We start from the raw sequence: 26,068 nt of genomic DNA, 5'->3' as shown, positions 1-26,068 counted from the left end.
GCTGGGGGAGCCCAAGCCTGCAGCCGCTGCAAGAGAAGCTCTTTCCAAGGCTCAGCGCCTGGAAGGAGCCCCCGAACAATAAGCTTCCCCAATAAGGCTCTACTCTGATCGACTGGATCTATAATGCCCAAGCCTCCCTGAGCCAGCGGAAGTGTAATAACTGCCCATGCCACCTTTGCCTGGGCTGGCTGACCGTCCCACCCAGACCAAAGAAAGTTCCTGATCAGCCTCTGTACCTGGCTGATGCAAGAGCTCGAGAAGATCCAGCAAGACGTAATGTACCACCACATGGTCGCTAACAGCACCTGATTTGCCACCACCACCCTCCCAGCCAAGGATAGTCGAGCTGTACTCCAATACAAAAGCTTCTTCCGAATGCTCCGAAGAAGCGGGCAATCTGCTACTCAGGTGACAAATCTAGTCCAATCTGCTGCTCAGGTGACAAATCTAGTCCAATCTAGCATCCCAAATACCGCACTGCTGTGGCAGGAGGAATCAATTTAAAACCGGGGTTTTGGCTCCCTACCGGAGTGGGAGCGCTACTGATCCAAAAGGCCACTGTCTTGCGCCAATTGATCAATGCTCCCGAAGCTGCACTAAAAACCTGGAGCGACTGCTCTGCCCGAAGAAGATTGGCCTCCTGGCCATGCAAAAATAAGCCCGTGTCGTCAGCAAACTCAGCATCGAGCAGGTCCTTCTCAAACCAACCTCCTCTGCCGTCAAATACATGCTCATAGCCTCCGCAAAGAAGAGAAAAGGAAAAGGGGCGAGGGGACACCCCTGATGACGGACTGATCTGGAAACTCGGCCCCCGTCCTCCTGCAATCAACACCTGGCTACGAGCTGTGGAATACAGAGCCGCCACCCCTCTAATCCAACCTGGCTCAAAGCCTAGGCGAAGCATAGTGCCCTCTAAGAAACCCCAATCGACTCTATCGTATGCCTTCTCAAAATCGAGAAGCATCACGACCAAGTCCTCACCAAGAAATCTAGCTCGGGCCGTCGCCTCCCAGAAGGTGAAAATGTTGTCAAGGATACTGCGCTCCTTGATGAATCCTGTCTGGGTAGCATGAATCAACTCCCCCAGGAAGGGGTGGATCCTCAAACTCAAGGCCTTTGCTAAGACCTTGTAGACAGTATTGAGGATCGTAATAGGTCTCCAATGCCGAATATCATCTGATACTCCCTCCCCCTTGGGGATAAGAAAGATCAAGCCCTCTGAAAAGCTCTGTGGCATCACCCCAGTGTCCAAAACATACTGAAAGCCCCTGCGGAGGCCTGGCCCCAAAAGGTCCCAATAGCGCATAAAAAAGGCAGGCCGTCCTCCCCTGGGCAACTATGTCGCGGCAGGACCCTCAAGGCCTCAGCAAGCTCAACCTCTGAAAGAGGCGCACCAAGAACTGTACGCATACGATCTGTGACCCTCCTCTGCACATGGGCCCACACAGTCTGTCTGCAAGCATCCCGAGCCTCAGTGGCTGGCTCCGCTGAAAGCAGGTCTCTATAGAACCCAATGGCAATGGCTCTGATGGGCTCAGTAGCTACCGATCCATCCGGCCTCCCAAACTGACGGACTCCTGCTCGAGCATGGCGGGGTCCAGTAATCTCAAAAAACTCCCCAGTCACTCTATCACCAAGCTGCGTCCACTGAGAGGCCTGGCGACGATAGTAAAACTCATGTCTCTGCTCCTCTGCCTCTCTAACCTCCTGGCGTGCCTGGCTCAGCTGGGACGCCACCCACTCACATGGAGGTTGCTGCTCCTAAAGGCGCTGAAGCGAAGCAAGGCTGCGTCTCAGCCGATGCTCCCGCTCGCGAATCTCTCCTAGTCATGTCAGAGCTGTAGCGTGCAGAAAAGAGCTAAGCTCGATGAGTCCCTGGGCACACTGGCCTGCTACATCCTGGTCAGAACACTGACTATCATGCCAGATCCTCTCAATGTCCTCAACGAGACTAGGATCTTTAAGTACCCTCTCTGGGATCCTCAACTGCAAGCTGGGCTCCCGTGTCTTCTCCTCAAGTGTCAAAATAACTGGCGCATGATCTGAAAATGAGGTGCCAGCGAGAATGCTGACGGAGCCCCCTCGCTCCCCTAACCAGTCGCCCACATAAAAGCGATCATCTTAGGGGCTCTCGCATTCATATTGATCAGATTGATGCAGCTATTCCGTATGAGTGGCTCTCTGAGACCTTTCATGGAAACTATCATCCGAATTGGCTGGGGGCTTTTTCGAGGATAGGCATACCTCTACAAGTCATTGCTCTCCCGGGGAGAGCTATGATATTTCTCTAGTGGTACAGCGCAGATATTGGCATAGACTTTGGCACTCATACAGAAGGAGCCAGATTTCTTATTTCTTTTGGTTATTCTTACATGGTTTTCTCTCCACGAATCAGTGGAGATCGGTTTTCGGTGTAGCACTTTCCTGCCCTAGGTGTGCGGCATATTCTGAGACTGTACAACATTGTTTATGGGGATGTAGCAGTGCGCAGCAGATTTGGGGTTCTGTAGCCCAACTTATGGGCAAATTGAGTGGCCAAGCCATGCATGTGACTTGGGGGGCAGTTGCTTGGCTCTCCCAGTCCGGTCCGCAGCTATTTTATGAGGGCAGTGGTACAGATTCTACTATTTTCATTCGTAGAGGTATTGCCCAGCATGGTTTATTGCAAGATGTCCCTCACTCTGATTATACACTCCCCAGACACAGGATTGACACCAGTTGGGAGATTGTTGCCAGTATTACAGCATGGCAGATCTGGAGAGCTACGAAGGCTATTGAGGGTGTCCATATTTTTGGGTCTCAATGCATTAGTACTATATGGGGTGATATCATCCATACTCTTATGGCTACTCGGGCTCGTATTCAGGGGCCCTCTCATTCTGCGCAGGCAAAGCGCGTGATATTTATGCGGGAGTGGACCATGGCATCTTCTTTTCCTCTAGTACCACAGGTCTTTCATGGCATTATGATGCTCCTCGGTGGTTGAAATCACCTTACATATTGGGATGATTCTATTCTTTTCTAGCTTATAGCTGTGATTGTTGTATGTCTTTTTCATACTTAATAGAAGTCTCTTTCTGAAAAAAATAAATAAATAAATAAACCTCTTCTTTACAAAAAAAAATAAAAATAAAAAAAATCCCATGCATCCTCTTGTGATGCAATAGAGGAGCCTCACTATAGTAATAAGTGCAATAAGGTAAGGCAACATGGCACAAAATTTCCTTCTAGAGAAGGGTTTTGTGATGAAACCAAACCATTTCTCTTTCCATGTCAATGAATGTCAGTTACATCATTCATTCAAGTGATATATTAGAAAAATACGCAAAATTTGGTAAACTCTATGTAGTGTCAACACATAGTAATGAACTTTGTTTATTATTATCATGTGGTTATTGTTGTAGTTTCTCAAAATTCTAAAGAAGAAATAGAGCTAATTGAAACTTACTAGCTTTTGCTCTTCAAGAAGAGATATCTTACCATTTATTGGAACATCATTTTCCTCAGTTTCTATAATCTTCAAGGTTCTCACTTGTGTCCTTTAAAGTTCTATTTAGCTGACATTGATAATAGAGTATAACAATGGTTGTGTGACAAATGGTTTGTCTTGTCATTATTGGCAATTAAAGTATCATCAAATATAGTTATCAACTTGAAGTTCTAGCTAAGAGATGAAGAGATAGTGAGCTTCCATGATCTTGGTAAACTCCCTAAGAGTCTCGTGTGATCCCTTATAGGCCTTTGGGTTGCCATTATGGCATTTGATTACTTTTGTGTGCACTCATTAGCAAATGGTAGTTATTTTTTATATCAAAGCACTTCTCTTTCTTTCTTAGGATCATTTTGATTAGGTAGGTGTGTACTATTGTACTTCCTTAGCTACTTCCAAATTCTTGTTCACCCTTTTTCATTTGAATAAACAATTCATCCACACCAATTTGAACTCCTTCTAGGGTTGATTTTTACACAAGCATGTAAAATATCATAGGGCTTCAAAAAATATTATTCTATCGGAGAAAAACAGTTCCCCATGGTTGGCAAAAAGATGTAAATGCTAAAAATATAATTTTTTAAATATGGATATTATGTAGTTGGAGTAAACTAGTTCCACATAGTTGGCAAAAAGATGTAAATGCTAAAATGATAATTTTTTCGACAACCCCTCGTGGCCTAGCTTTTGATTTGTTCAGTCTTTTTTCAACTCCACATAAAGGAGGATGAGACCTTACTCCATATTTGTATGGGTTCCTTGGGTTAGCTTGGAGATTGACCATTTCTTCAAATGTAAAGTTGAATAAATAATATTAAATAGAACTCTCACCACGCCAAGGCTATGATACCATGTGGGAAATGATGTTGTATAATGGTATATGCATTCATAGAATCGTTTTACCCAAGACAAAATGTTTGTTAAAATTTATGATAAAATCTTACATTAATTGGGTGCTATGTGTGAGTCCTAATGATGTTAGTTTGGCATTTTGTGTGAGTGCTATTATTCTGGTTAAGGACCTATAAGGTAAGGTGACAACTATGTAAGATCATAGATCCACCTAGATTAGATTTATAGAATGCTAGGTAGCAGGGCATATGGGATAATCAATGAGGTCAAGGTGAAGGCTCTTTGTGATCCTAGCATTGTCTTCTATCTACTTCGGGTTGTGAATTTCAATGTGCATTATCCAATCACACAGAGACAAGTATTAGTGATTAATTTGCAAATGGTATTAGAGTGTCTTTCCTTGGCCAACCCTTCATGAGTATAGGTCTTGAGTTTTTTTTGTGGATCAAGAGTGTCTTTGTCTCTTTCTCTTCTTTATGAGTTTACTTGTCAACAATCATCCATGGACTCTATTAAATTTTTTTGTAGGGATTGCATGAAAGCACACACACCACATGTGCATGCACTTGTGTGTCTGCTCTCATGCATCATTGCATTGTACATGCACATGAGCATGTGTACACATGTATATGTGTGCATGCACATATGTACACATGTATATGCATGCACATATGTACACATGTATATGCATGCATGCAAATGTGTACACATGTATATGCATGCATGCACATATGCACACTAATAAGCATGTCTGTGTTTATTTTCTCTCTTTTTTTTGGAGGGGGCCGCAGGGGGTGGGGTGTGTTGGAGTACACACACTTGCACTTAATCTAAGATTGTGCACACATAATCATGTTTTTGCATATTTTTGGCACTTTCTACTGTCACAAAAGTATAACTTTATCCCATGTTTATGTTTTTTTTAAGGTGTTGATAGTGTCAGAATCTTGAGAATTTAATCTGAATTAGGAGCTATGAGATTTGCATTGAAATATTTTTAAACAGGAGTCCGGGGAAAATCCTATCTATTAGTGCTCCAAAATTCGAAGCACTTTCACGTGATGGATTTGCAAGGATCGTTGTTTCGAATGTTGGCGAGCTTGTGGCTGGGTTCCTTATAGGTGTACGTACATCATATCAGTAACGTCCCCTTTTTGACTTACCACTAGGAAAGAAACTAGGATAATAGATAGTTACAACATAGCTTTAAAAACTATCAACTCAAATTTATAAGGTCTTTATAAAATTTCAATGATGGTTTTATTTTATTCTCATGAATTTGCATACATGAAATTCATCATGTGTAATCATCGTTTCTTTTTTATTTAAAGGATACAGTCAAAGGCTCAATGCCTGGTAGGAAACCGCTGACCACAAGTTTACAAAGCAACGCACTGCACTGAACCTCTGGATCGATAATATTCAAGCCCCCCTCTCGTTTGGGTTGAATAACTGTGAGCCAAGTGTCAGGCAAAATTTTGAAAGGTGTTTTGGGCTTGTGTACATATGGGATGCATGGCATGTAAAAAGGCTTTGCCCTGAATGCCCTGGCAAATGTACAGAGTGGCTGGCTTGGTAGTAAGCTAGTACATGCATGTTTTTTTTTTGGGAGCAGGTGCTTGAGATTTGAAGCTTTTCTCATTGCAGCAGTGCGTATGGCCTCGAGGATGGTTGGTCGATTGTGGGATGATTTTGGATATAGTTCTTGGGCGCCTAATGTGTGTAGATGTTGGCCATTTTTAGTAACCACGTGAAGGTGGATGGCAACGCATGGGCAATAGCCATGTTTGGTAAGTTATGTAGCGAAACGAGTACCTTGGGCGGCTCGGCAGAGAAGAAGGATCGTGACCATCCTCCAGGCTAGAGGAGACACCGACATAGCCGGCAAAAAAATGGAGAGGAGCGGCTCACTAGTGGGACAGCAGTTTGGCCAAGGGAGAGAGCGGAGCTGAGTTTGGGGTAGGTGTTGCCTTGGTTTTGCTTGGTCGCGGCGGTGGCTGGAGCGACGAAAAGAAGGAGTAGAGCCGGGCGAGCAGGTTGGTGTTGGCGACAGGGAGTTGAGAGTTGGGTTTTGAGTGGGCTGCTGCGCGGTGGTGGTGGTGACGGAGAGAGGCTGTGCAGAGCTGGCGAGGGCAGAACAAAGGAGTTGCCTTGCTTTTGTCTTGGCTGCGGCGGCTGGTGGCGGCGACTGGGGGACGTCGACAGGCTGGGGACTGCAAGGAGACAGAAAAAGGTACGCTGCCTGGCTGCAGTAGAGAAGACGAGAAGAGAGGAGTGTGGTGCCGACGTGTGGAGAGAGCCGCCTTTGCTAGCGGTGATTGCTTGAGAGGGCTGCCTGGTTTTGCTTTGTAGCTGGCAGTGTTGCTGGTAGCGCAAGAGAGTTGCCTTCAGTTGAGGCACAGGCAGAGAACGTAGAGAAGAGGAGGCTGGCGCCGACTGTAGAGGAGCGAAGAGGGGGCGTCAATTGTAACAAGGTGGGGACTGCAGAGAACCAAGAGAAGGAGGCTAGTGTCGGGGGTAATGAAGCTAAGGGAGAGAGCAGAGTGAAAAAGAAGGTGGCGCCAACTGCAGGGAAAGCTTCGTTGCTGTTCTGGAGGACGAGCTTGTGGGCTGTTTTTAATGGCTGTGTTTACAGCTGTATGCATGGACACTTGGCTGCGTGTACAAGGACTGAGGGATGTATCTCAGGAAAAGATAGGAGACAGGCTTGTGTGGGTTTGTGAACTCGAGGCTGTTTGGTACTCCTTGTCTTGAGAATCAAGGGACCTGGTCAGAACGCGGTGTTCATGTATTTACAGTTTGTGACAGCCTATGCAATTCAGCGCATAGAGTTTGTTGTGAAAAACAGCCTTGGTTTTAGCACTGTTTGTGGATGGTGCTGTGTATGTTTACACATGGGAACAAGACTGTATGTGTTTGTTGGGTAATTATTTTGTCTATGGTGCTTAGTGCTGTTTTTCTGGTGTGGGTGGTGTGGTGAATTGTGTGAGAAGTGTTCCATCCTGTGTGCTGGTGGTGCCCCAGGCTCGTGGTGTTTTCCAAGGCTGTTGGATGGACAGCTATAGAGGCAGGTGATTCCGTGTCCGGAATTTCCGACAGCTTTCTGGTGCCCCCACTGAGGAGAGCTCAGGTATTTTTCTTTGTCTACAAGGGTATATGCCCTAGGAGTTGAAGGTTTCAGGGAAGGTGTTTTTCTTGTTTTTCTTGGGATTTGAGGTGAAACTTGGAGATCAAAATGATGTCGTATCCAGAGTTTTTTGGTGGTCCTAATGAAGATGTAGCAGATTTTCTTGAAAGAATGGAGGTTGTGTGCATAAGCAACCACATCAACGAGCCAGCACACGTATTGCGGTTGCTGAATATATGTTTATAGGGAGATGCGAGGGCATGGTTCAAAACTTTTGAAGAGTCGTTAAGGGATGCTGAGCCACACATTCCAATGACCGAGGATGGATTAAAGACTGCACTTTTGAACAGGTTCAAGAAGGTTGAGGATCCAGATAGAGTTTGGCATGAAGTGCAGGGGTTGACACAGGGCGAATTGGAGCCAATTGATGATTATGTGAAGAACTTCTCTTTGCTGTGGGAGACCTTGTGCAGGGCTTTGGGAGAGGATCAAGTACCTCCGGACATGATGAAGAAGGATCGTTTTGTTGCAGGATTGAAGGGAGGCATTCGCTGGAAGGTTGAATTAAAGAAGCCCAAATCTTATGAGGATGCGGTGGAGATTGCCAAATCAAAGGATTGGAAGTTGCAATGGATGAACCAGCTGGGGATGGTTCCAGTGGCAGTGAGGCCTGAAATTAGAAGGGTAGAAGCGGTACCGATGAGAACCGTGCTGGAAAGAGTGCAACCGACAGAAGCTCAAGTGAATAATGCCACACCACAGGGGACAAAGGTGCCACCCACAGCTATTACAGCTTCTTCTGATGAAGGACTTCAACAAGACATGAGGCAAATAGTGGATTGTGTGAAGAATCTGAGTTTGAAAATGATAGGGAACACAGGTGGTGGACGTGGCCGAGGCAGAGGTTATAATCAGGAAGGGGTTGAAGGTCAGACAGCAGGCTATGGAAGTGGCCGTGGTTTTGGCAGGGGTAGACGGTTTATTCCTACATGTTGGAATTGTGGTGAATTGGGGCATATAAGTTCTAAGTGTGATAAGCCTCAGCGAATGGGGGGTGATATGTATCCCTTACCCTCTCAGATTCCCAATAGGGCAAATGATTATGGGATTGAAATTCAAGGTGAAGCAGGGACCAGTGGGTTGACAAATGAGGAAAAAGGTAAAACTAAGGTGGTGAATGTGGTCACCCTTGAGAAGACAAAGGAGACAGAAGCTGATGTAATGCCTTTGGGGAAACGGACGCCACAGGAAAGGGAAGACAAGGATGCTGCACGGCCTAGCAAGAAGAAAGGTAAAGTGAAGGAAGGAGGGGATGTAAAGGTCAAGCGGAAGCAAAAGTCTCGTAGGAAGTTTCAAGTGACTGATTTTCCACTAGGGGTTGGGCAGGATAGCTACAATTTGCAAGAGGACATGGCTGGAAGGAAAGCTAATATTACTTTTGGGCAATTGATAGAGTTAGCTCCCAAATTGAAACGTCAGTGGAAAAGACTTGTGAACCCGAGAGAGAAGGAGCATGCCAGAGGGATAGTGACTGTTTTATCTGTTGAAGAGTTACCTGATATATGTCCTGTGTGGTGGATGTATGGCACAAAGGGAAGAATTTGGGAGAAGCATATATAGATGGTGGTGCACAAATTTGTGTAATCACACTAGCAGCTGTGGAGAGGCTTGGTCTTAACATTACTGAAGTGTCTGGTTTTCGTATTCGGTTGGCCAATCACCAGAAGGTCAAATGCTTAGGTGTGATCAAGGAATTAGAACTGCAGGCTTTTGATGTAAAGGTGCTTATGGACTGTCATGTTATGCCGGCAGGAATGGGTGCATTCCCCATCATTTTGGGAAGACCATGGCTAAGAGCGGTGAAGGCTGTTCAAGATTGGAGGAAAGGGGTCATTACTCCGTATAACAGGCGAGGGGATAAAAAGCAGTTTAATATGGATAATCAGAAGCCTGTTGATGATGAAGGGAAAAATGAAGTTGATTCGAGTGTTGATGACACGACTAGTAGCACCACTACTAGTAAGGGAACAGAAGACACTTCATCCAGTGAGAAGGATGCAGAGATGGCTGCCCTGGTTATTGATGAGGAAGTGCTTAGTGATGAGGTTGCCCGACAAGAAGAGGCCATACAGGAAGAATGCGAGGAAGTAGCGAGGACTGATTTTATGATAGAGGATGCCCTTGAAGAGTATATGTTTTTTGAGGCAGATTTTCCTCAAGATCCTGATGCACTTCCTTTGGATGCTATGGTTAAGGTACAAGTGAATCATGAGCAAAGGTATGCATGTGATGTGAAAGAGTATGCTTTTGAGTCTTTGGATGATGAACCTTTGTGGGATGAGTGGGATATAGAAAGTCTGCAGGATGATGAACCTGAGTTGGAGTTAGATGATCAAATGTGCTTTAATGTTAAGAAAGCCACAAGCAAAATGGATGCTATGAAGGAGGAGCAACACCAGAAGTCTATGAATGATGTTGATGCTATGGATGAGATTATGGATGCTGTGATAGATGAATTTCTTATTGGCCTTGATAAAGGTGAGCATACAGGAACTGAAGTGGATGCTTTGGCAATGGTGCCTTTTAAAGGGGAGTTTGTTTTGCCTGTAGTGGTTGGCTTTGATGGTGATGTATCTTATGTTGATGGACAAGAAAATGCTATAGCACAACAGGTCTTTTTTGATGAAGCTTTCATCAGTTATTACCCTCAGCAGGAGTTGCTTCACCAATATTAGTGTTGACCACATCAGTGATTTTGGAATTGAGATGAGGCAGGATGCTATGTATGTCAAGAGCTTTGTTTCTAAAAGTTCTTATGTTATGTTGTGGGATGTGGGAAGGCAAATTACGTCTTGGAAAGATGACAGTGTTTTTTCGAACACATGGAATAGAGATGTTTTGGTTACCTTGTATGATGCTCAAAGGATTGCAGAGGGAAACATGGTCGTATGCTTTTTGCTGCTGATCATAAATGATTCAGCAGGCTAGGGGTTGGGCAAAGTATGTCAGGCAAAATTTTGAAAGGTGTTTTGGGCTTGTGTACATATGGGATGCATGGCATCTAAAAAGGCTTTGCCCTGAATGCCCTGGCAAATGTACAGAGTGGGTGGCCTGGTAGTAAGCTAGTACATGCATGTTTTTTTTTTGGGAGCAGGTGCTTGAGATTTGAAGCTTTTCTCATTGCAGCAGTGCGTATGGCCTCGAGGATGGTTGGTCGATTGTGGGATGATTTTGGATATAGTTCTTGGGCGCCTAATGTGTGTAGATGTTGGCCATTTTTAGTAACCACGTGAAGGTGGATGGCAACGCATGGGCAATAGCCATGTTTGGTAAGTTGTGTAGCGAAACAAGTATGTTGGGCGGCTCGGCAGAGAAGAAGGATCGTGACCATCCTCCAGGCTAGAGAGAGACACCAATATAGCCGGCAAAAAAATGGAGAGGAGCAGCTCCCTAGTGAGACAGCAGTTTGGCTAAGGGAGAGAGCGGAGCTGAGTTTGGGGTAGGTGTTGCCTTGGTTTTGCTTGGTCGCGGCGGTGGTTGGAGCGACGAAATGAAGGAGTAGAGCCGGGCGAGCAGGTTGGTGTTGGCGACAGGGAGTTGAGAGTTGGGTTTTGAGTGGGCTGCTGCGGTGGTGGTGGTGATGACAGAGAGAGGCTGTGCAGAGCTGGCGAGGGCAGAACAAAGGAGTTGCCTTGCTTTTGTCTTGGCTGCGGCTGGTGGCGGCGACTGGGGGGCATCGACAGGCTGGGGACTGCAAGGAGACAGAAAAAGGTACACTGCCTGGCTGCAGTAGAGAAGACGAGAAGAGAGGAGTGTGGTGCCGACGTGTGGAGAGAGCTGCCTTTGCTAGCGGTGATTGCTTGAGAGGGCCGCCTGGTTTTGCTTTGTAGCTGGCAGTGTTGCTGGTAGCGCAAGAGAGTTGCCTTCAGTTGAGGCACAGGCAGAGAACGTAGAGAAGAGGAGGCTGGCGCCGACTATAGAGGAGCGAAGAGGGGGCGTCAACTGTAACAAGGTGGGGACTGCAGAGAACCAAGAGAAGGAGGCTGGTGTCGGGGGTAATGAAGCTAAGGGAGAGAGCAGAGTGAAAAAGAAGGTGGCGCCAACTGCAGGGAAAGCTTCGGGGCTGTTCTGGAGGACGAGCTTGTGGGCTGTTTTTAATGGCTGTGTTTACAGCTGTATGCATGGACACTTGGCTGCGTGTACAGGGACTGAGGGATGTATCTCAGGAAAAGATAGGAGACAGGCTTGTGTGGGTTTGTGAACTCGAGGCTGTTTGGTACTCCTTGTCTTGAGATTAAAGGGACCTGGTCAGAACGCGGTGTTCATGTATTTACAGTTTGTGACAGCCTATGCAATTCAGCGAGGGCTCTTTGAAACTGTGAAAATAGCATAGAGTTTGTTGTGAAAAACAGCCTTGGTTTTAGCACTGTTTGTGGATGGTGCTGTGTATGTTTACACGTGGGAACAAGACTGTATGTGTTTGTTGGGTAATTATTTTGTCTATGGTGCCCCTGCTTAGTGCTGTTTTTCTGGTGTGGGTGGTGTGGTGAATTGTGTGAGAAGTGTTCCAGCCTGTGTGCTGGTGGTGCCCCAGGCTCGTGGTGTTTTCCAAGGCTGTTGGATGGACAGCTATAGAGGCAGGGGATTCCGTGTCCGGAATTTCCGACACCAAGCTACCCTGGCACGAGTGTCTGAGGTGCCATCCAAACCCGACCAAAGAAAATTGCGGATGAATCTCCGCAATTGGCCAAGGCATGCACGAGAGAAGCACCAACAAGAGGCAATAAACCAAGCTGAGGCAAGCAATACCTGATTAGCCACCAAAGCTCTGGAAGCTAAATCTAATCTCCTGGAGCTCCAATGGAGGAGCTTCTTCCGGATACTCATAAGTATCGGAGCAAACTGCTCTGCAGGAGAAATATCAATCCCAACTTGGCATCCCAAATATCTAGCAGTGCATCCTCTGGTGATCCAAGTAAAACCAAGCTCTGCACCCCAAGCAACTCTCGGTGAATCACTAACCCAAAAACCAACAGATTTGTACCAATTAATGAGTGCCCCTGCTGCCAAGCAGAACCCCTCAAGTGCTACCCGAAAGGAACATAAGCATATATGTGAAGCCTCCGGGAACATGGCTCGTGCAGATTCTGCTATTTTCATTCGTAGAGGTATTGCCTAGCATGGTTTATTGCAGGATGTTCCTCACTCTAATTATACAGCCCCTAGATAGAGGATTGACACCAGTTGGGAGATTGTTGCCAGTATTACAGCATGGCAGATCTGGAGAGCTAGATGCACGGAGGCTATTGAGGGTGTCCAGATTTTTGGGTCTCAGTGCACTAGTACTATATGGGGTGATATCATCCATACTCTTATGGCTACTTGGGCTCGCATTCAGGGGCCCTCTCGTTCTCCGCAGGCGAAGCGCATGATATTTATGCGGGAGTGGGACCATGGCATCTTCTTTTCCTCTAGTACCACAGGTCTTACATGGCATCATGATGCTCCTCAGTGGTTGAAATCACCTTACATATTGGGGTGATTCTATTCTTTTCCGGCTTATAGCTGTGATTTTTGTATGTTTTTCTCATGCTTAATAGAAGTCTCTTTCTGAATAAATAAATAAAGGCTTTACAATTAAGATTCATGTTCATCTTGTATCATAGTGCCAAGTTTACATGAGCCATCTTTTAACCATCTACCAACCACCTATAGTCAACCCTAGTGTCTAAACTAGGCACATTCAGGCATTTGAGCATGCTCAAGACACAATGGCTACTCTCCTTACTCATCATTTGTTATAATCCAGACCTTGGCTTTCTCCAATTTGTATGATACCCTTTATGAGGAGTATCAGTTGGTTCTCCAGTAGCATCTAGCATAGCATAGATTTTAGGGGTTAGTTGGATGTCTCAAAGATACCCAAGTTTCCCAAGACATGATGATACTATGGCTAGCATTAGTTAACTTATGCTCTTTGTCAATTGACATTCTCACCCACGCTAGAATATCTAGCCATCCTCTTGAGAGGTGCTTCAAGAGGAAGTATTGGTGGGTTTGGAGTTTTCATTTTTATGATGTGTAAAGTTCATCACTATATCATCTCCCATAGGCTTCAAGGAGGAATATCAATCCTTGTTGCAACTAGTCGTTTATCTAGAAGCCGCACTCTCAATGATCCAAGAATCATCATGTGCTGTAGTATTAGATGTCTCACTGCACTTTCCTCAATGGCAACAAATAGCGCGATTTCGACAGCATGACTAGATTCTTCCTTGGCCTTTAGAATGCCATTCTTGGCATCTGCCTTCCTTTTCCTGCATTCTTAAGACATATGCTCTTTCTTATTATTATTTTTTTTAATGAAGATGTATTTTTATTAATAATAAGAAAAGAGTACATATAAACTGTGGGAAAGTCTTCTCAAACAATCATAGATAGCTGTGTCCAAAAGGATCTTAATGCCGGGCAATCCCAAAAGGCATGCTCTTTCTTATTATAACAAAGCATTTCACCTTTTTCTTCTGATTTGAAGAGTTAGAATCCTTAACCTTCTTCTTTGTGCTAGTAGAGAAAGCTTGTTCGCCACTATTGCAACTCTCCATCTTTATCTCCTTATCCCAAAGTAATGAGCTGAACTCCTGAAAATGTAACAGAAGTAGGCCTAACACCCATTCAATGATATAACAAAACTATCATATTTAGGCGATGATAGTACCCTTAGACAACAACGAGTGCCCACTTCACCTTCATTCAGCTTCTCTTGTTGAAGGTGATTATCAAGGTTCCAAGTCCTTCAGGGACTCGATGTCTTATAGTAGCAATGTAACAAAGCCCATGCTTCTACGATTGTGGAGACATGTGAACCATAGGCAACATGCTACCTTCCACGCTAGTGACGATGGCACAAAGAGCATCTGCATTCCTTGGTCTCCAAGCTTAGACAAGGTCAACAATAGGTGGTATAGGGTTTCCATATGCATCCCTTGTTAGTGGGGGATGAACATCACCACCAGTAATGGTGTCCTAGAGCTTATACAAGGAAAGAATAACCTTAAGCTTGAACTTCCAAAGAGGATATTGGTACCATTAAGCTTTCCATCATCAACACTGAATGTTGGTAGGTGGGGTCTTGCGAAGATTTCTTCTTAAGGGACTGCTAGACAAACAAGTTTTATATTGAGCCAAAGCTATGATACCATGTAAGAGGATCCAACACATACAACGTATATAAGAGAAAACTCACAAGAAGTAGGATCTTTCACAACACAAAACTTTAAAACTCAAATTGCACAATAACAAAGATAGAGAAGAATATTGTATTACTGAAGTGATATAATATGATGGCAAAGCCCCACACCCGTGTGCTTCAATGAAGGGAGCTTCGATGGATGATATGCAATTACTAAGATGAAGGTTGTATGCTAGTACAAGCTAGGGAGTAAACTCATAGTGATGAGAGATGAAATGTCTGGAAAAGGTTCTAGCCGTGTATCTATATAGGCATGCATATGCAAGCTAGCCATGACATGACCATGTAGGTAATGTCATGACCACATAGGTCCGTGCTCATAGTTGGTGCCATCATTTGTGGTATAGAATCGGCCCATAAAGATGAACTAGATAATGCTACATCCCATGGCCATCTAGGCTTATCTTGGGGCTTATCTTGGGTTTCGTTCAAGCCCTACAATGTCAGGACATGGCATCTAAGCGTAAAGTCTACATACTCCATGTGTGAACCATTGTGAGATAATGGTCCAATGTAACATGTAGCCTATTTGGAACTGTGCCAAATCTAATCCAAGATGTCTCTAAACCATCTGGCCTCCTAGGCCACCCTCCTGTGCAGAGGCAGATCTTGAAGTGTTTTGGCTGCGTTTTCTCCTACAGAGGCTATCCGGCCAGTTTTGGTGGCTGCGTTTTCTTCTACAAAGGCAAACGTTGGAGTTGTGGCTGTGTTTTCTGCATCGGCATCAGATTTGGTGAGTTCTCTTGCATGCGGAGTTGCCAGACAAGTGGCTGTACATTTTCATCTTCCTCCACGAGTCCCTGCCCTTCCAGTAGGATGTTCCCGGTGGATCTTGGACCGGGGGCTGATTGTTCCTAGTGCCTCGCTTCGTTGAAAAGCACTTGAGAGAAGTGTTTGAGAGCTGAGATTTGTTCTTTGCTATTGTGGATATGGCTCCCCCCCTTACAAACAAAGATGACAAGTTGAAAGGACCCAACTACCCTCATTGGAAGCTTTAGATGCGGGTCTAGTTCATCCACAAGGGTTTGTGGGACATTGTTCAGGGCACTGAAGCCCGAGCATCCTCAAAACTCTAGGAGGTGGACTCAGGCTCAGGAGGATAAATTTGTTGTGGAATTACAAGATTGGGAGAATCGGGACTCGAAGGCGCATTCTGTGCTTGTGCAGACCATCACCAAGGAGGTCTCACCAGCAGTGCAAACTCTCTCCACCAGTGCTCATCAGCTATGGTCAAAGTTGGAGGATCTCTTTGCATGAGATTCATCGATGAGGGCAGTTACCTTGCAGGGTAAGCTCTACGGTTTGTTATTTCTTGAAGGCAATTCCATACAGTCTTTTCTCATGAAGGCCAAAGTTATCTATGACCAATTACTGGCTATGGGTGCTGCTTTGTCCTCTTCTCAGTTGGCTGCTCTTATCCTCACCAAGCTTCCTCCGGACTATGATGTTATTTCTCGATCTTTGCGGTGCCAGGTCACATCCACTCAGTTGGATTTTGATGATCTTAGCTCCCTACTTTTGGAGGAGAAGTCCGTTCTCATCTCATAGGGTAAGTTGAAGGTGTTAGTCAACAGTTCTACCCAGGCACTTTCCTCAATTCAAAAGAAAGTTTGGAGTCCTCGTTTCTCTTGCGGGAAAAGAGGATATATGTCCAAGAAGAAGGATGACCAAGGGCAAGGCTTCATCTCAGAGAAAAGGCAAAGACACGACACAGGATAGTGATACAGATTCTAGTACCACTTCTAGGGCTCCTAGGGCGCTTCCGGCTCAGGAGACCCCAGATAGTGTGCTTCTCTAGTACACATGCAGTTTCCCCCCATGTTCTTCCAACTAGAAGAGGCTTGTGGACAAGAGAGGAGGCTGATTACAGCTCCACCTACTAGTGCATGGGGACCTTGATTCGGAGTTCCAAGCATTAGACATCTGGCAGGACATGGTTATCTTTGGTATAGCAGAGATTATGAACTGGATCTGTTCCAAGTTCATTGTTCGAGCTTTTGGGACGTGATGTGTTCCGTCCACTGTTGGGGATTATGGGCGCGGTGTGTCCAGCACCTCATCATCTATTCTTGGAGTTCACTGCACACATGTGTAGGATTTCGTGGCCAAGCAAAGTTCCTTGCTGTTCGTAGTGGCATCTTGTTTCAAGGAAATAGGTTGGTGGGTGCTCTCTCCGAGGTGATTCGTGTATTCGCGGTGCTGAAGGGTCCATGGTTGCATATTCATAGACTTATCTTCTTCCAACTCTTGCACACTATGAGCTGCAGAGGGGGTGTTAGAATTGTGCATCTCAGTGTTCTAAGGATTTTGCCATTTATCTGGGCATTTTATTGTATTTCTCCTATTTATTTGTCCTATAAGCAGTCAGCCAACCCTAGAGGCAGTCGGCCAGCTCACTGAGTCACTATATAAGGAGTTCCCCTTTATTCACTTCATCATCCAATCCACTTGCACATAGTTCAACATTCAATTGTTGACCATTGCCATTGTAAAGCTATATTGCTATTATAAAAGGTGATCTTGTCCAACTCTCTCTATCTCCTTTGCACTCTCTCATATGTTTACTGTTTATGCTTCCGCCTGTGCTTTCTCCTTCAATTAGTGGTGCGTACATACCAACAAGTGCTATGGCTCTTTTGAAAAGATTAGGGGAGGAGAGAGAGCTCAAGCTCTTACACACACACTCACACAACAATGGATAAGACAAGACACACACAAAGATGGAAGGCTAAAATCTTCTTCTTCTTCTTGCTCTCAAAACAAGGCTACAAAAGATAACTGAAAACCAACATAAGTACTAGAGTGTTATGTACAAGCAGTCCATAATATGAACACACTAAGTAGGTGAGTTGGCAAGATAAGTATGCCATAACTGGGTTGGACTAGGTAGGTGTAGACTAGTTGTAGAATCGCTGGTAAAGATCCGTCATGTCAGCTATCAAACACACCAGTGGTGTAAATGTGGAACAGTCACCCATGTGCATCATGAGTATCATCATGAGTATTAGCCCATGTTGTGCTTGACATCTCAACACTCCCCCTCAAACTCAACTCTATCTCCAAACTCTAAGCATAGGGAGGAATCTATGAAGCTTCTCTACTCTTATGGCCTTGGTGAAAATGTCACCCACCTGCTCCTCTGTGCGACGTACATGAGATCAATATCTCCTACTAAGACCTTCTCTCTGATGAAATGATAATTAACCTCTATGTGTTTGGTCCATGCATGAAACACTGGGTTCTTGGCCAACTGTATGCTGCTAAGGTTGTCGCAATAGATGACAACCTACGTGTCCACATGCAGCCCTAAATCTCCAAGTAGCTTATGTAACCAAAGTTACCTCACATGCTACCATCGCAGCACCCGTGTATTCTACCTCTATACTTGGCATGGCAACAACTGATGACTACTTCTTGTTGCTCCATGTAATAGCACCACTCCCAAAGGAAAACATAAACCTGCTAGTAGACCTTCTGTCTAACATGCTACCAGCCCAATCTGCATTAGTGTATTCATACACCTACATGTCATGACCCTATGAATTTGTGCAGCACAAGTGTGAGCATGGTGGTCGGTGAGCAAGACATATTTTTAATGTTCATACTTGGGGCAAGGGTTTCATTAAAGCAAACTTGGGGCAAGGGTTTTATTAAAACAACCCCATGTGTGGAGGGGACAAGGGGACAAAGGTTGTAAAAACCTTAAAATAAAAAAAACCCCTTTTGGGAGCATCGTTGCCCTTTTTCGGGGGGCTACGGAATTTTTGGAGGACTCTGTTTGGAGCAAGTCGGGTTGCAGCTGCGCATGTGGTGCTTTTCGCTCTTTGGAAGGCAGGCAGCTGGATTGCAGCTACACGCAAGAGCTTTGGCTCGTGGAAAAGCTAAGGACTGCTGGCTGGCTACAAAGAAGTACAGGTTTGGACTGCACGAGGGCTGAGTTGCAACTACACGGCTTCTTTTCTGGACACACAGTCGGGTTGCAACATCTGTACGTGTTTTTTTCTTCTCTCCCATTTGGTTACTGGGGGGCTGGCAGCAGGATTGCATGCCTGCTGAGTTGCAGAGCCAGTTCTCCCACACCTTCACTCTCTAAGCAAACCCGGCGGGCTGTAGAAAACTCTGGACTGAGCAGGTTCACCCACACTCTCTCACTCTCTCTCTCTCTCTCTCCCGCTGCCTGCCCTTCGCCCCCCCTCCTGCTGCCTACCTGCGCCCCCCCCTCACGTTGCCTGCCCTTCGCTCTCTCTCTGCCCTCCCCCCGTCTCTCTCTCCTGCGCATCTCTCCCTCCCCTCCCTCCCACCTGTGCGCCCTCTTGCCCGCCTGCACCCCGCCCTTTGTCCCCTCCATCTCTCTCTCTCTCTCCTGAAGGTCAGCACCATGTTGAGACCAACCCTGGTCTGCTGAAGTAACAGTCACAGCCCACAAGGATTAACGACAAAAGAAACGTCATGGAGGCACGTACGGAAAAGCTCGAAAAGATGCTGAAGGATTTGAAGAAAACCACGGACAGCAACATCAACACTGTCCAGAAGAACCTCCTCGATCGCATTGCTAAGCTGGAGACCGAGGCAGAAACATGGAAGAAAGAAAAGGAAACAATGCAGGAGGAGATTGCCCAGCTTAAAGGCGAAGTAGCTTCACTACGTGAACGCCCAGAAGAAGGGGAAATCCTCGAGGCAGACAAAGAAGCCATGAAGGAGGAGCTCACCCAGACGATTACCAAAACCCTAGAGGGCAAGATGGAAGCAGTAAGAGAAGGATGGGTGGAAGTGGTCAAGAAAAACATTAAGAAAGAAGTACAAGAGGACACGCACATGGTCCAATCCACACTAGATGAAGAGAAGATGAGGAGAATCCGTCGCCTGAACATACGTGTGACAAGTATTCCAGAGACAGAGGGGTGCACCCCTGAGGCGGACGGCCGAAACTTATGCATAAAATTAGGCCATGCGGAGGATGCACCACTTCCATTCACCAAGATATGGAGGACAGCCCCACCCAAGGACCCCACCCAAAAAAAAGCCCTAGTGCTACAGTTCACAGACGAAGTGAGCAGGTAAACCTTCATGAGACTGAGAGTTATTCTGAGAAACCTACCAGGGGACCCCATCTACTTTGATGATGACCTAACTTGGATGCAGAGACAACATAGGAAATCATGCATGCCACAAATTAAAGCAGCACGTGCTGAAGGGAAAAAGGCACATTACAGAGACGGCCATGTATACATAAGAGGGCAAGATGGTGGCATAGCGCCATATGGCCTATGGGACACAGGAAATTATCAAGAAGCACAAGGAGATATATGTAGCAGTTTGGAACTACAATGGGGCTCTATGGACACATCCAGGAAGACTATGGAGAACCAGGACATCATGTTTTTGACAGAGACACATGAAAGCCCAGAGAGAGGCTTACCACCACGGGTAGCGGGGTACCAGTGGGAATCAGTGTATAGACAAGGGATGCGACAGGGCACTTCCAGAGGCTCAGGTGGGATCGCTATACTATTCAGACGAGCACTACACCAGCGTATCAGGGTGGTGTCGAGAGACCCAGAGGCACGCTACATGTGGATTAGCCTACAGCTCTCAGAGGTGAGAACAGTTTACTTGGCAATATGCTACTTCCCGCCGAAGGGGTCGAGATTCAACACAGGTCACATGGAGGACCAGATTGGAGGAGGAGAGGAGAGAGGGGCCCTTCCTAGTGAGTCTCCATACGCCACTCTATCCGCAGATATCCTACACTATTCGACCATGGGGGAGGTGATGGGGGACTTCAATGCACGCACACAGAATCGACAGTGTGAATCATTCGACTTCACAGATCCCCTCATCCTACAGGCACTAGACGATGTAGATGCAAGGACCACGAGGATGTCAGAGGACAGTGGGCCAGACAGTACAGGTTATGGGCAACACCTTCTGGACCTGGGCGCTAGACACCATCTCGTTATTTATAACGGGATGTCACAATGGCCAAAATCGGAAAGACTCACATGTTTCCCATCATCAGGAGGCAGCAGCACTGTGGACTACATATTGGGCTCGCGGGAGAGCACAGACCTGATAGACTCTTTCACTATCCCTACATGCCCCATTGGTGCGGACCATACTTATTTGGCTTTTTCTCTTAGGAGCTCTCTTGATCTGCCACCCCCGACCACTCAGGCATCTCGTACCATCTTCCAGTTTACCCGGGAGCTTGCATACATTTATGATTCAAAAGTACATGATGGCCTCTTTGGTATGGACCCTACATCACCCATCGATGTACTGACGGCCCAGCTTTCACACATACTGCACACAGCAACTAGCCACAGCTTTCCACACCATCTCCAGGCAGGGAAACCACCTAGATCCGGGGACATGCCCCAGAATAGATGGTATGATAATGAGTGCAGAGAGCTTCATCAACATCTCCGAGCCCAGATAGCGAAAAGGGAAATAACACAGCAGCATGCCAGTAGACAGATGCGGTCTCTTACACGCCGTAAGCGACGCACATATGAGGAGGCTCAATACTAGGACATCTACCACATGCTCATGAGAAAAGATGTAGCCACTGCTTGGCGACGACTCAGAGAGCCATGCCCCCCCACCCCAATTACTGATCCTCACCGCTGGCAGAGTTATGCAGAAGGGTTTTATGATGTTCCGCACCAGCCACTCATCCCTCACCCCACCGAGACTCCACCGACCTCATCGGTTTTCTTTACTACCGATATGGTATCTCGAGCTATACATAGATTCCAACATGGGAGAGCTGAGGATCACACCGGCTTACAGGGTGAGCATTTCATTTATGTAGCACCATTGGTGTGAAGCAGGGCTGCCCTCTCTCCCCGACACTCTTTGGCTTATACATCGACGAGGTAGCAGACTACATCATACACGGAGGAGGCTCTGGGATTGACATCTCAGGTACGACTGTACACATTCTATTATATGCTGATGATATCATTCTTGTGTGGGGTAATGGTGGTGGCTGTGTAAGAATGTGAGTTACTTGAAGAGTTTTGGAAAGTGTTATGGAAGGTGAACTGAGAGGTGTTTCAATGATAGGTATATCAACACTCGATTGTGTAGAAGAGGGTGAACGTTTCAACGTGAAAGAGAGAAAGAAGAAAGATCCCGTGTTGGCATGTCTTGTTGATGTTGGGCGCTACTGTGTGATACTCTATTGCACATTGTTGCCGCGTGATGGTGTTGCATGCACACTTTGCTCTATGTGGTGGCACTGCTATCTGCATTTCATGCCTGTTGCGCATGAATAACCCCCCCCCTTTTGTTTTTCTCACCCACCACTGCTCCTCTCCACACAATAGTTTCTTCCAACAAAAAGGTGCATCACCCCCAAAGGCACCCTTTCGCTTCTTAAAAATTCCTTTTTAAAATGGCAGGTATGCCCCCTCTTCCATTCTCCTTTGTGGCCTCCAAAGCATCCTTTTCTTTTACACTTGGTGTGTGCGCCCGTTTATTCTTATGTGCTGGTCTCGTCATCACGACAAGGAGACATTATCATGATGGCCTTCACATAGTTCATTTTTCTTGATATTGCCAATCTCACTTTTCTCATAAATCTCCATCTTCTTAGCTTCTAGACTTTGCCATTTCTATCTCTTGCCATGACCAAACAACCTCGAGCAAGACCAAGTGAGAGCATCCTTGCGTGAGAAAAATATTATGCGAGATGCACATAACGGTAGTAAATGGACATCTGCAGACACAAAACACATACATGCATGCAATGCTCACACAATAACATGTTAAAAATATTATGCGAGATACACATAACGGTAGTAAATGGACATCTGCAGACACAAAACACATACATGCATGCAATGCTCACACAGTAACATGTTAAAAAAATGCAACAAAGAGGGTTGATCCAAACCTTGCAAGTACTATGGCATGTGGCACTAATGGCATAATACTGATTATATGTGACCATATCCAATAATGTAATCTCTCCACTCTACTCCATCCCACTCCTCTCCTAATCCCAAGAAAGAAGAAGTGCACACAATCACGTCGGTGGTGGGTGATGAACCAAAGTAGAAAATTAGCTAACATTTCATATTAGGTTCTTCCTAAAAGTGAGCCTAAAAGCATTGTCTCTCTTAATGGGCCTGAGGCGCATGTTTGTGTAGCAATATGAGAGAGAGAGAGAGAGAGAGAGATAGAGAGGGGGGGGGGGTGTAGAAATAACTTCATAATTTATCCAAATTGTTTTTGCAGGTAAATTGTTCATCTGGCGTGAGAGCATCACCGGTAAATGTCTTTTTTATTAATCAATGGCCCTTACTTAAAATCTTATGATCTAAAGCAAAATTATGTTCTTTCTTTACATAAGAGCCTCATAAAAAATCTTTAAAAAGTTTTTTTTTTAAGTGATTATGCTCGATAAAAGTTTTAAGTGACTTCTCGTATTTGAATTTTATTTAAGTATAGATGGTCCCAATTTTAAATCTTTGATCTAAATTTATAAATCATGTCTTACAATATAATTGATTACTTGATGCACACACTTGCCCATGCAAGATTTATAAATTTATAAATCATGTCTTACAATATAACTGATTACTTGATGCACACACTTGCCCATGCAAGATTTATAATTGATTACTCGATGCACACACTTGCTCATGCAAGCTACTTTAATTGAATGCTTGGATCTACATTTCTTAAACTCAGTATCAAGTCATAGTAGTTTCACAATAAAGCATCAACAATGGTTAAAAAAACTATGTTAAGACTTAGAAGACTTTTTCAATTATGTTCAACATAAACACCCAGCAAGGACAAATTGATTTTTGTTTTTTTAAAACTCCAATTGCCTACCACTTGCAATTTCTTACAAGACAACAAGATTTGTATGTGGCTTAGATGCTAGATCAAACAAAATATCAATTATTTAACAGTAACAAGTGAAATTACTAAAAGAAGACATGTTTCAAAAATTTGTATGTAATAGTTTTTAACTTTAAATATGTGTTTAAAAATGGTTACTATTCATAACAATAAAAATTAACTTTGTTCAAAATATTTGTAGATGTTATAATTGTGTAACTTCGTGAATGTTATCTTAATATGTTTTGAGATATTATAAAATAGATAGCTCTAAAATCAAAGGGGTCAATTGACTATACTCTACAGGCATTGGTTCTAAGTTTAGAGCCAAATAAGCCCAAAACTATTGACTTTACATTGACTACAACAAGCGATAAGTCAGGATCAATGGAGTGTGTTGGTAAGATATTTTCCTTCCATGATGTTGTGCTTGAGATAAAACATAATTAGGGTTTTTCAATGGCCAACCTTCGTTTTTTTAACATGTAAAAAAAACCCTTACATTAGAATCATGTTAAAACTATCTTTGAATATTGATATTGGAATCTTTTAGATCATTTTAGCTAGTTTAAGATAAAACATTCTAATGAGGGATTTTTAAATGCCCAACCTTAATTTCTTTAACATGTAAAACCCTTACCTTAGATTTATGTTAATAAGGGACTTTTAAATGGCCAACTTTCATTTCTTTAACATGTAAAACCCTTACCTTAGAATTATGTTAAAACTATCTTTGAATATTGATTTTGGAATCTCATAGATTATTTTAGCTAGATTAAGAGATTCTGGAGGTGAAATTGTGGATCGAGTATCTACATTAGTATCTATCACAGCAACGACCTATATCAACTTTTCAAGGGTAACTTCTAAATTGATATACACGTGAAAATTGCACACTAAAATATCCTTATATATTTTCGACTTTTCAAATGAAATCTTTGAAGATAGCAGTAAGCTTATTTAAGTTCATTGTTTTAAATAAAAAAATCAAGCTTAGGTAAATAGGCTTACATAAGTATGCTTAGGTATAATTAGTGTATCTATTACAATAATTTCTTATGTTCTAAAGGTGTTCATGTGCTCACAAATTGATTTATAAATGAGTGAAGTCAATCTTTCATGTGCTCACAATTCATTCACAAATGAAAGAAAATAATATTGTGTTTTTTATTTTCTCATAAGTGGTGTTTTTCTTATCACATGTAAACTTCTTTTGTATAAAATATCCTATTCATCCAAACATTTCTGAAAGAAAAAATCTTAGTGCTATCAAATTAATCAACCAAAAGATACAATTGAGCATACATGAGAATTTCAAGCTATTGAAAATTAATTCAAATGGTGAAAGTAGTAATAATGGTGCTTTTTTTTAAGAAAATATAAATTTAGATATGTGATATATATATTGGTCATGTGAGCCTTATGGGACATGGTTAAGATGATGTAGAAAGAGTGTAAATTCTTTTTAAAAAAAGGCATAATTATTTTTATGAGGTGTGAGTTATAGGTGTTCTTGAGAGATGGAAAGATTCTATGAATTATTCCAAAAAGATAAAAACAATATAAATAGATATAGATATAGGATCTAAAAAGATTTAAAAAAAATATGAATAGATTTAGATACAAGATCTGAAAAGATAAAAACAAGCATGAAAAGATATAGATACGCTTTGAGTTCATAGCATGGGTCTCTGCCGGATGGCTGCCATAGTGAGATGCCTGGTCGGACGAGCCCGATGCCTCGCAATGATGCTCTGAATCCTCCAGTGTAGGCACTGTCTCCGATGTGAGGATCCGCGAACCCTCGGGCGTCTAGATCTGCCCAACTCGATAGAGAGAGTGTCTTGAGCTCAAATTTCAATGTTGCCAATGCCTTGGAATGTGCACTGTACTTGAGTGTACTTGAGTCTTGGAAATGTGCTACGGTGACCAGGCTACAGAGGTACGTTTTTTCTGAACGTTGAGAATGACGTTTTTTCATGCTAACGTTGCAACCACCCGTTTTTTTTCCTAACGTTGCAATTCGCCGTTTTTTTCCTACTGTTGCAACAGGCCGTTAAAAAAAAAAGTTTTAACAACACAATTGACCTACATAAGTGGTGTTAGAATTTTACTTTACTCAAAATTATCAGTATCTACTACATTTACCTACATTGGGGGTGTTAGAATTTTACTTTACTCAAAATTCCTTGTGAAGTGTGAGAGCAAGCCTAAACAAGTGGTGATTTAAAAAATTGTGTAGTTAAAATACTCTACTCAAAATTCCTTGTGAAGTGTGAGAGAAAGCCTAAACAAGTGGTGATTTAAAAATTTATGTAATTAAAAACATGAAATCCAAGAAAACCGCATATGTTTAAAACTCATTAAAGCTTTGTGTCACAAAAATAATAAAGCACATTTTCTTCCATTTGTTTACAAAATTTGTCAGATCTACACCAAGCACTAATTGTGTCATGAATTTACAAGCTGTGTTTCACAAAATAGTAGAGCA

The 26,068-nt window shown here is 44.0% G+C and overlaps 2 protein-coding genes across 2 annotated transcripts in view; both read left to right on the top strand.

Annotated features, from left to right (window-relative positions):
- LOC147626019 (uncharacterized) overlaps positions 1 to 26,068 on the top strand; it is a 43,741-nt gene that overhangs the window by 6,562 nt on the left and 11,111 nt on the right. Inside the window, exons 2-5 of the mRNA XM_086817887.1 lie at positions 5,348 to 5,465; positions 22,966 to 22,998; positions 23,884 to 23,977; positions 24,348 to 24,436. Coding sequence (XP_086674013.1) covers positions 5,348 to 5,465; positions 22,966 to 22,998; positions 23,884 to 23,977; positions 24,348 to 24,436 — 334 coding nt within the window. The remainder of the gene's footprint in view (positions 1 to 5,347; positions 5,466 to 22,965; positions 22,999 to 23,883; positions 23,978 to 24,347; positions 24,437 to 26,068) is intronic.
- LOC147626020 (uncharacterized) lies at positions 19,885 to 22,257 on the top strand. Its single transcript, XM_086816988.1, has 2 exons — positions 19,885 to 21,648; positions 21,790 to 22,257. The coding sequence occupies exon 1, from the start codon at positions 19,885 to 19,887 to the stop codon at positions 21,250 to 21,252; it is 1,368 nt and encodes a 455-aa protein (XP_086673114.1). The 3' UTR covers positions 21,253 to 21,648; positions 21,790 to 22,257.

The sequence above is a fragment of the Cibotium barometz genome, chromosome 23, assembly GCF_041138505.1.
Source record: "Cibotium barometz isolate CiBa-2024 chromosome 23, ASM4113850v1, whole genome shotgun sequence".
NCBI lineage: Eukaryota > Viridiplantae > Streptophyta > Polypodiopsida > Cyatheales > Cibotiaceae > Cibotium > Cibotium barometz.
The sequence above is the reverse complement of the archived record's forward strand: the minus strand, read 5'-3'. Positions and strand labels throughout refer to the sequence as shown.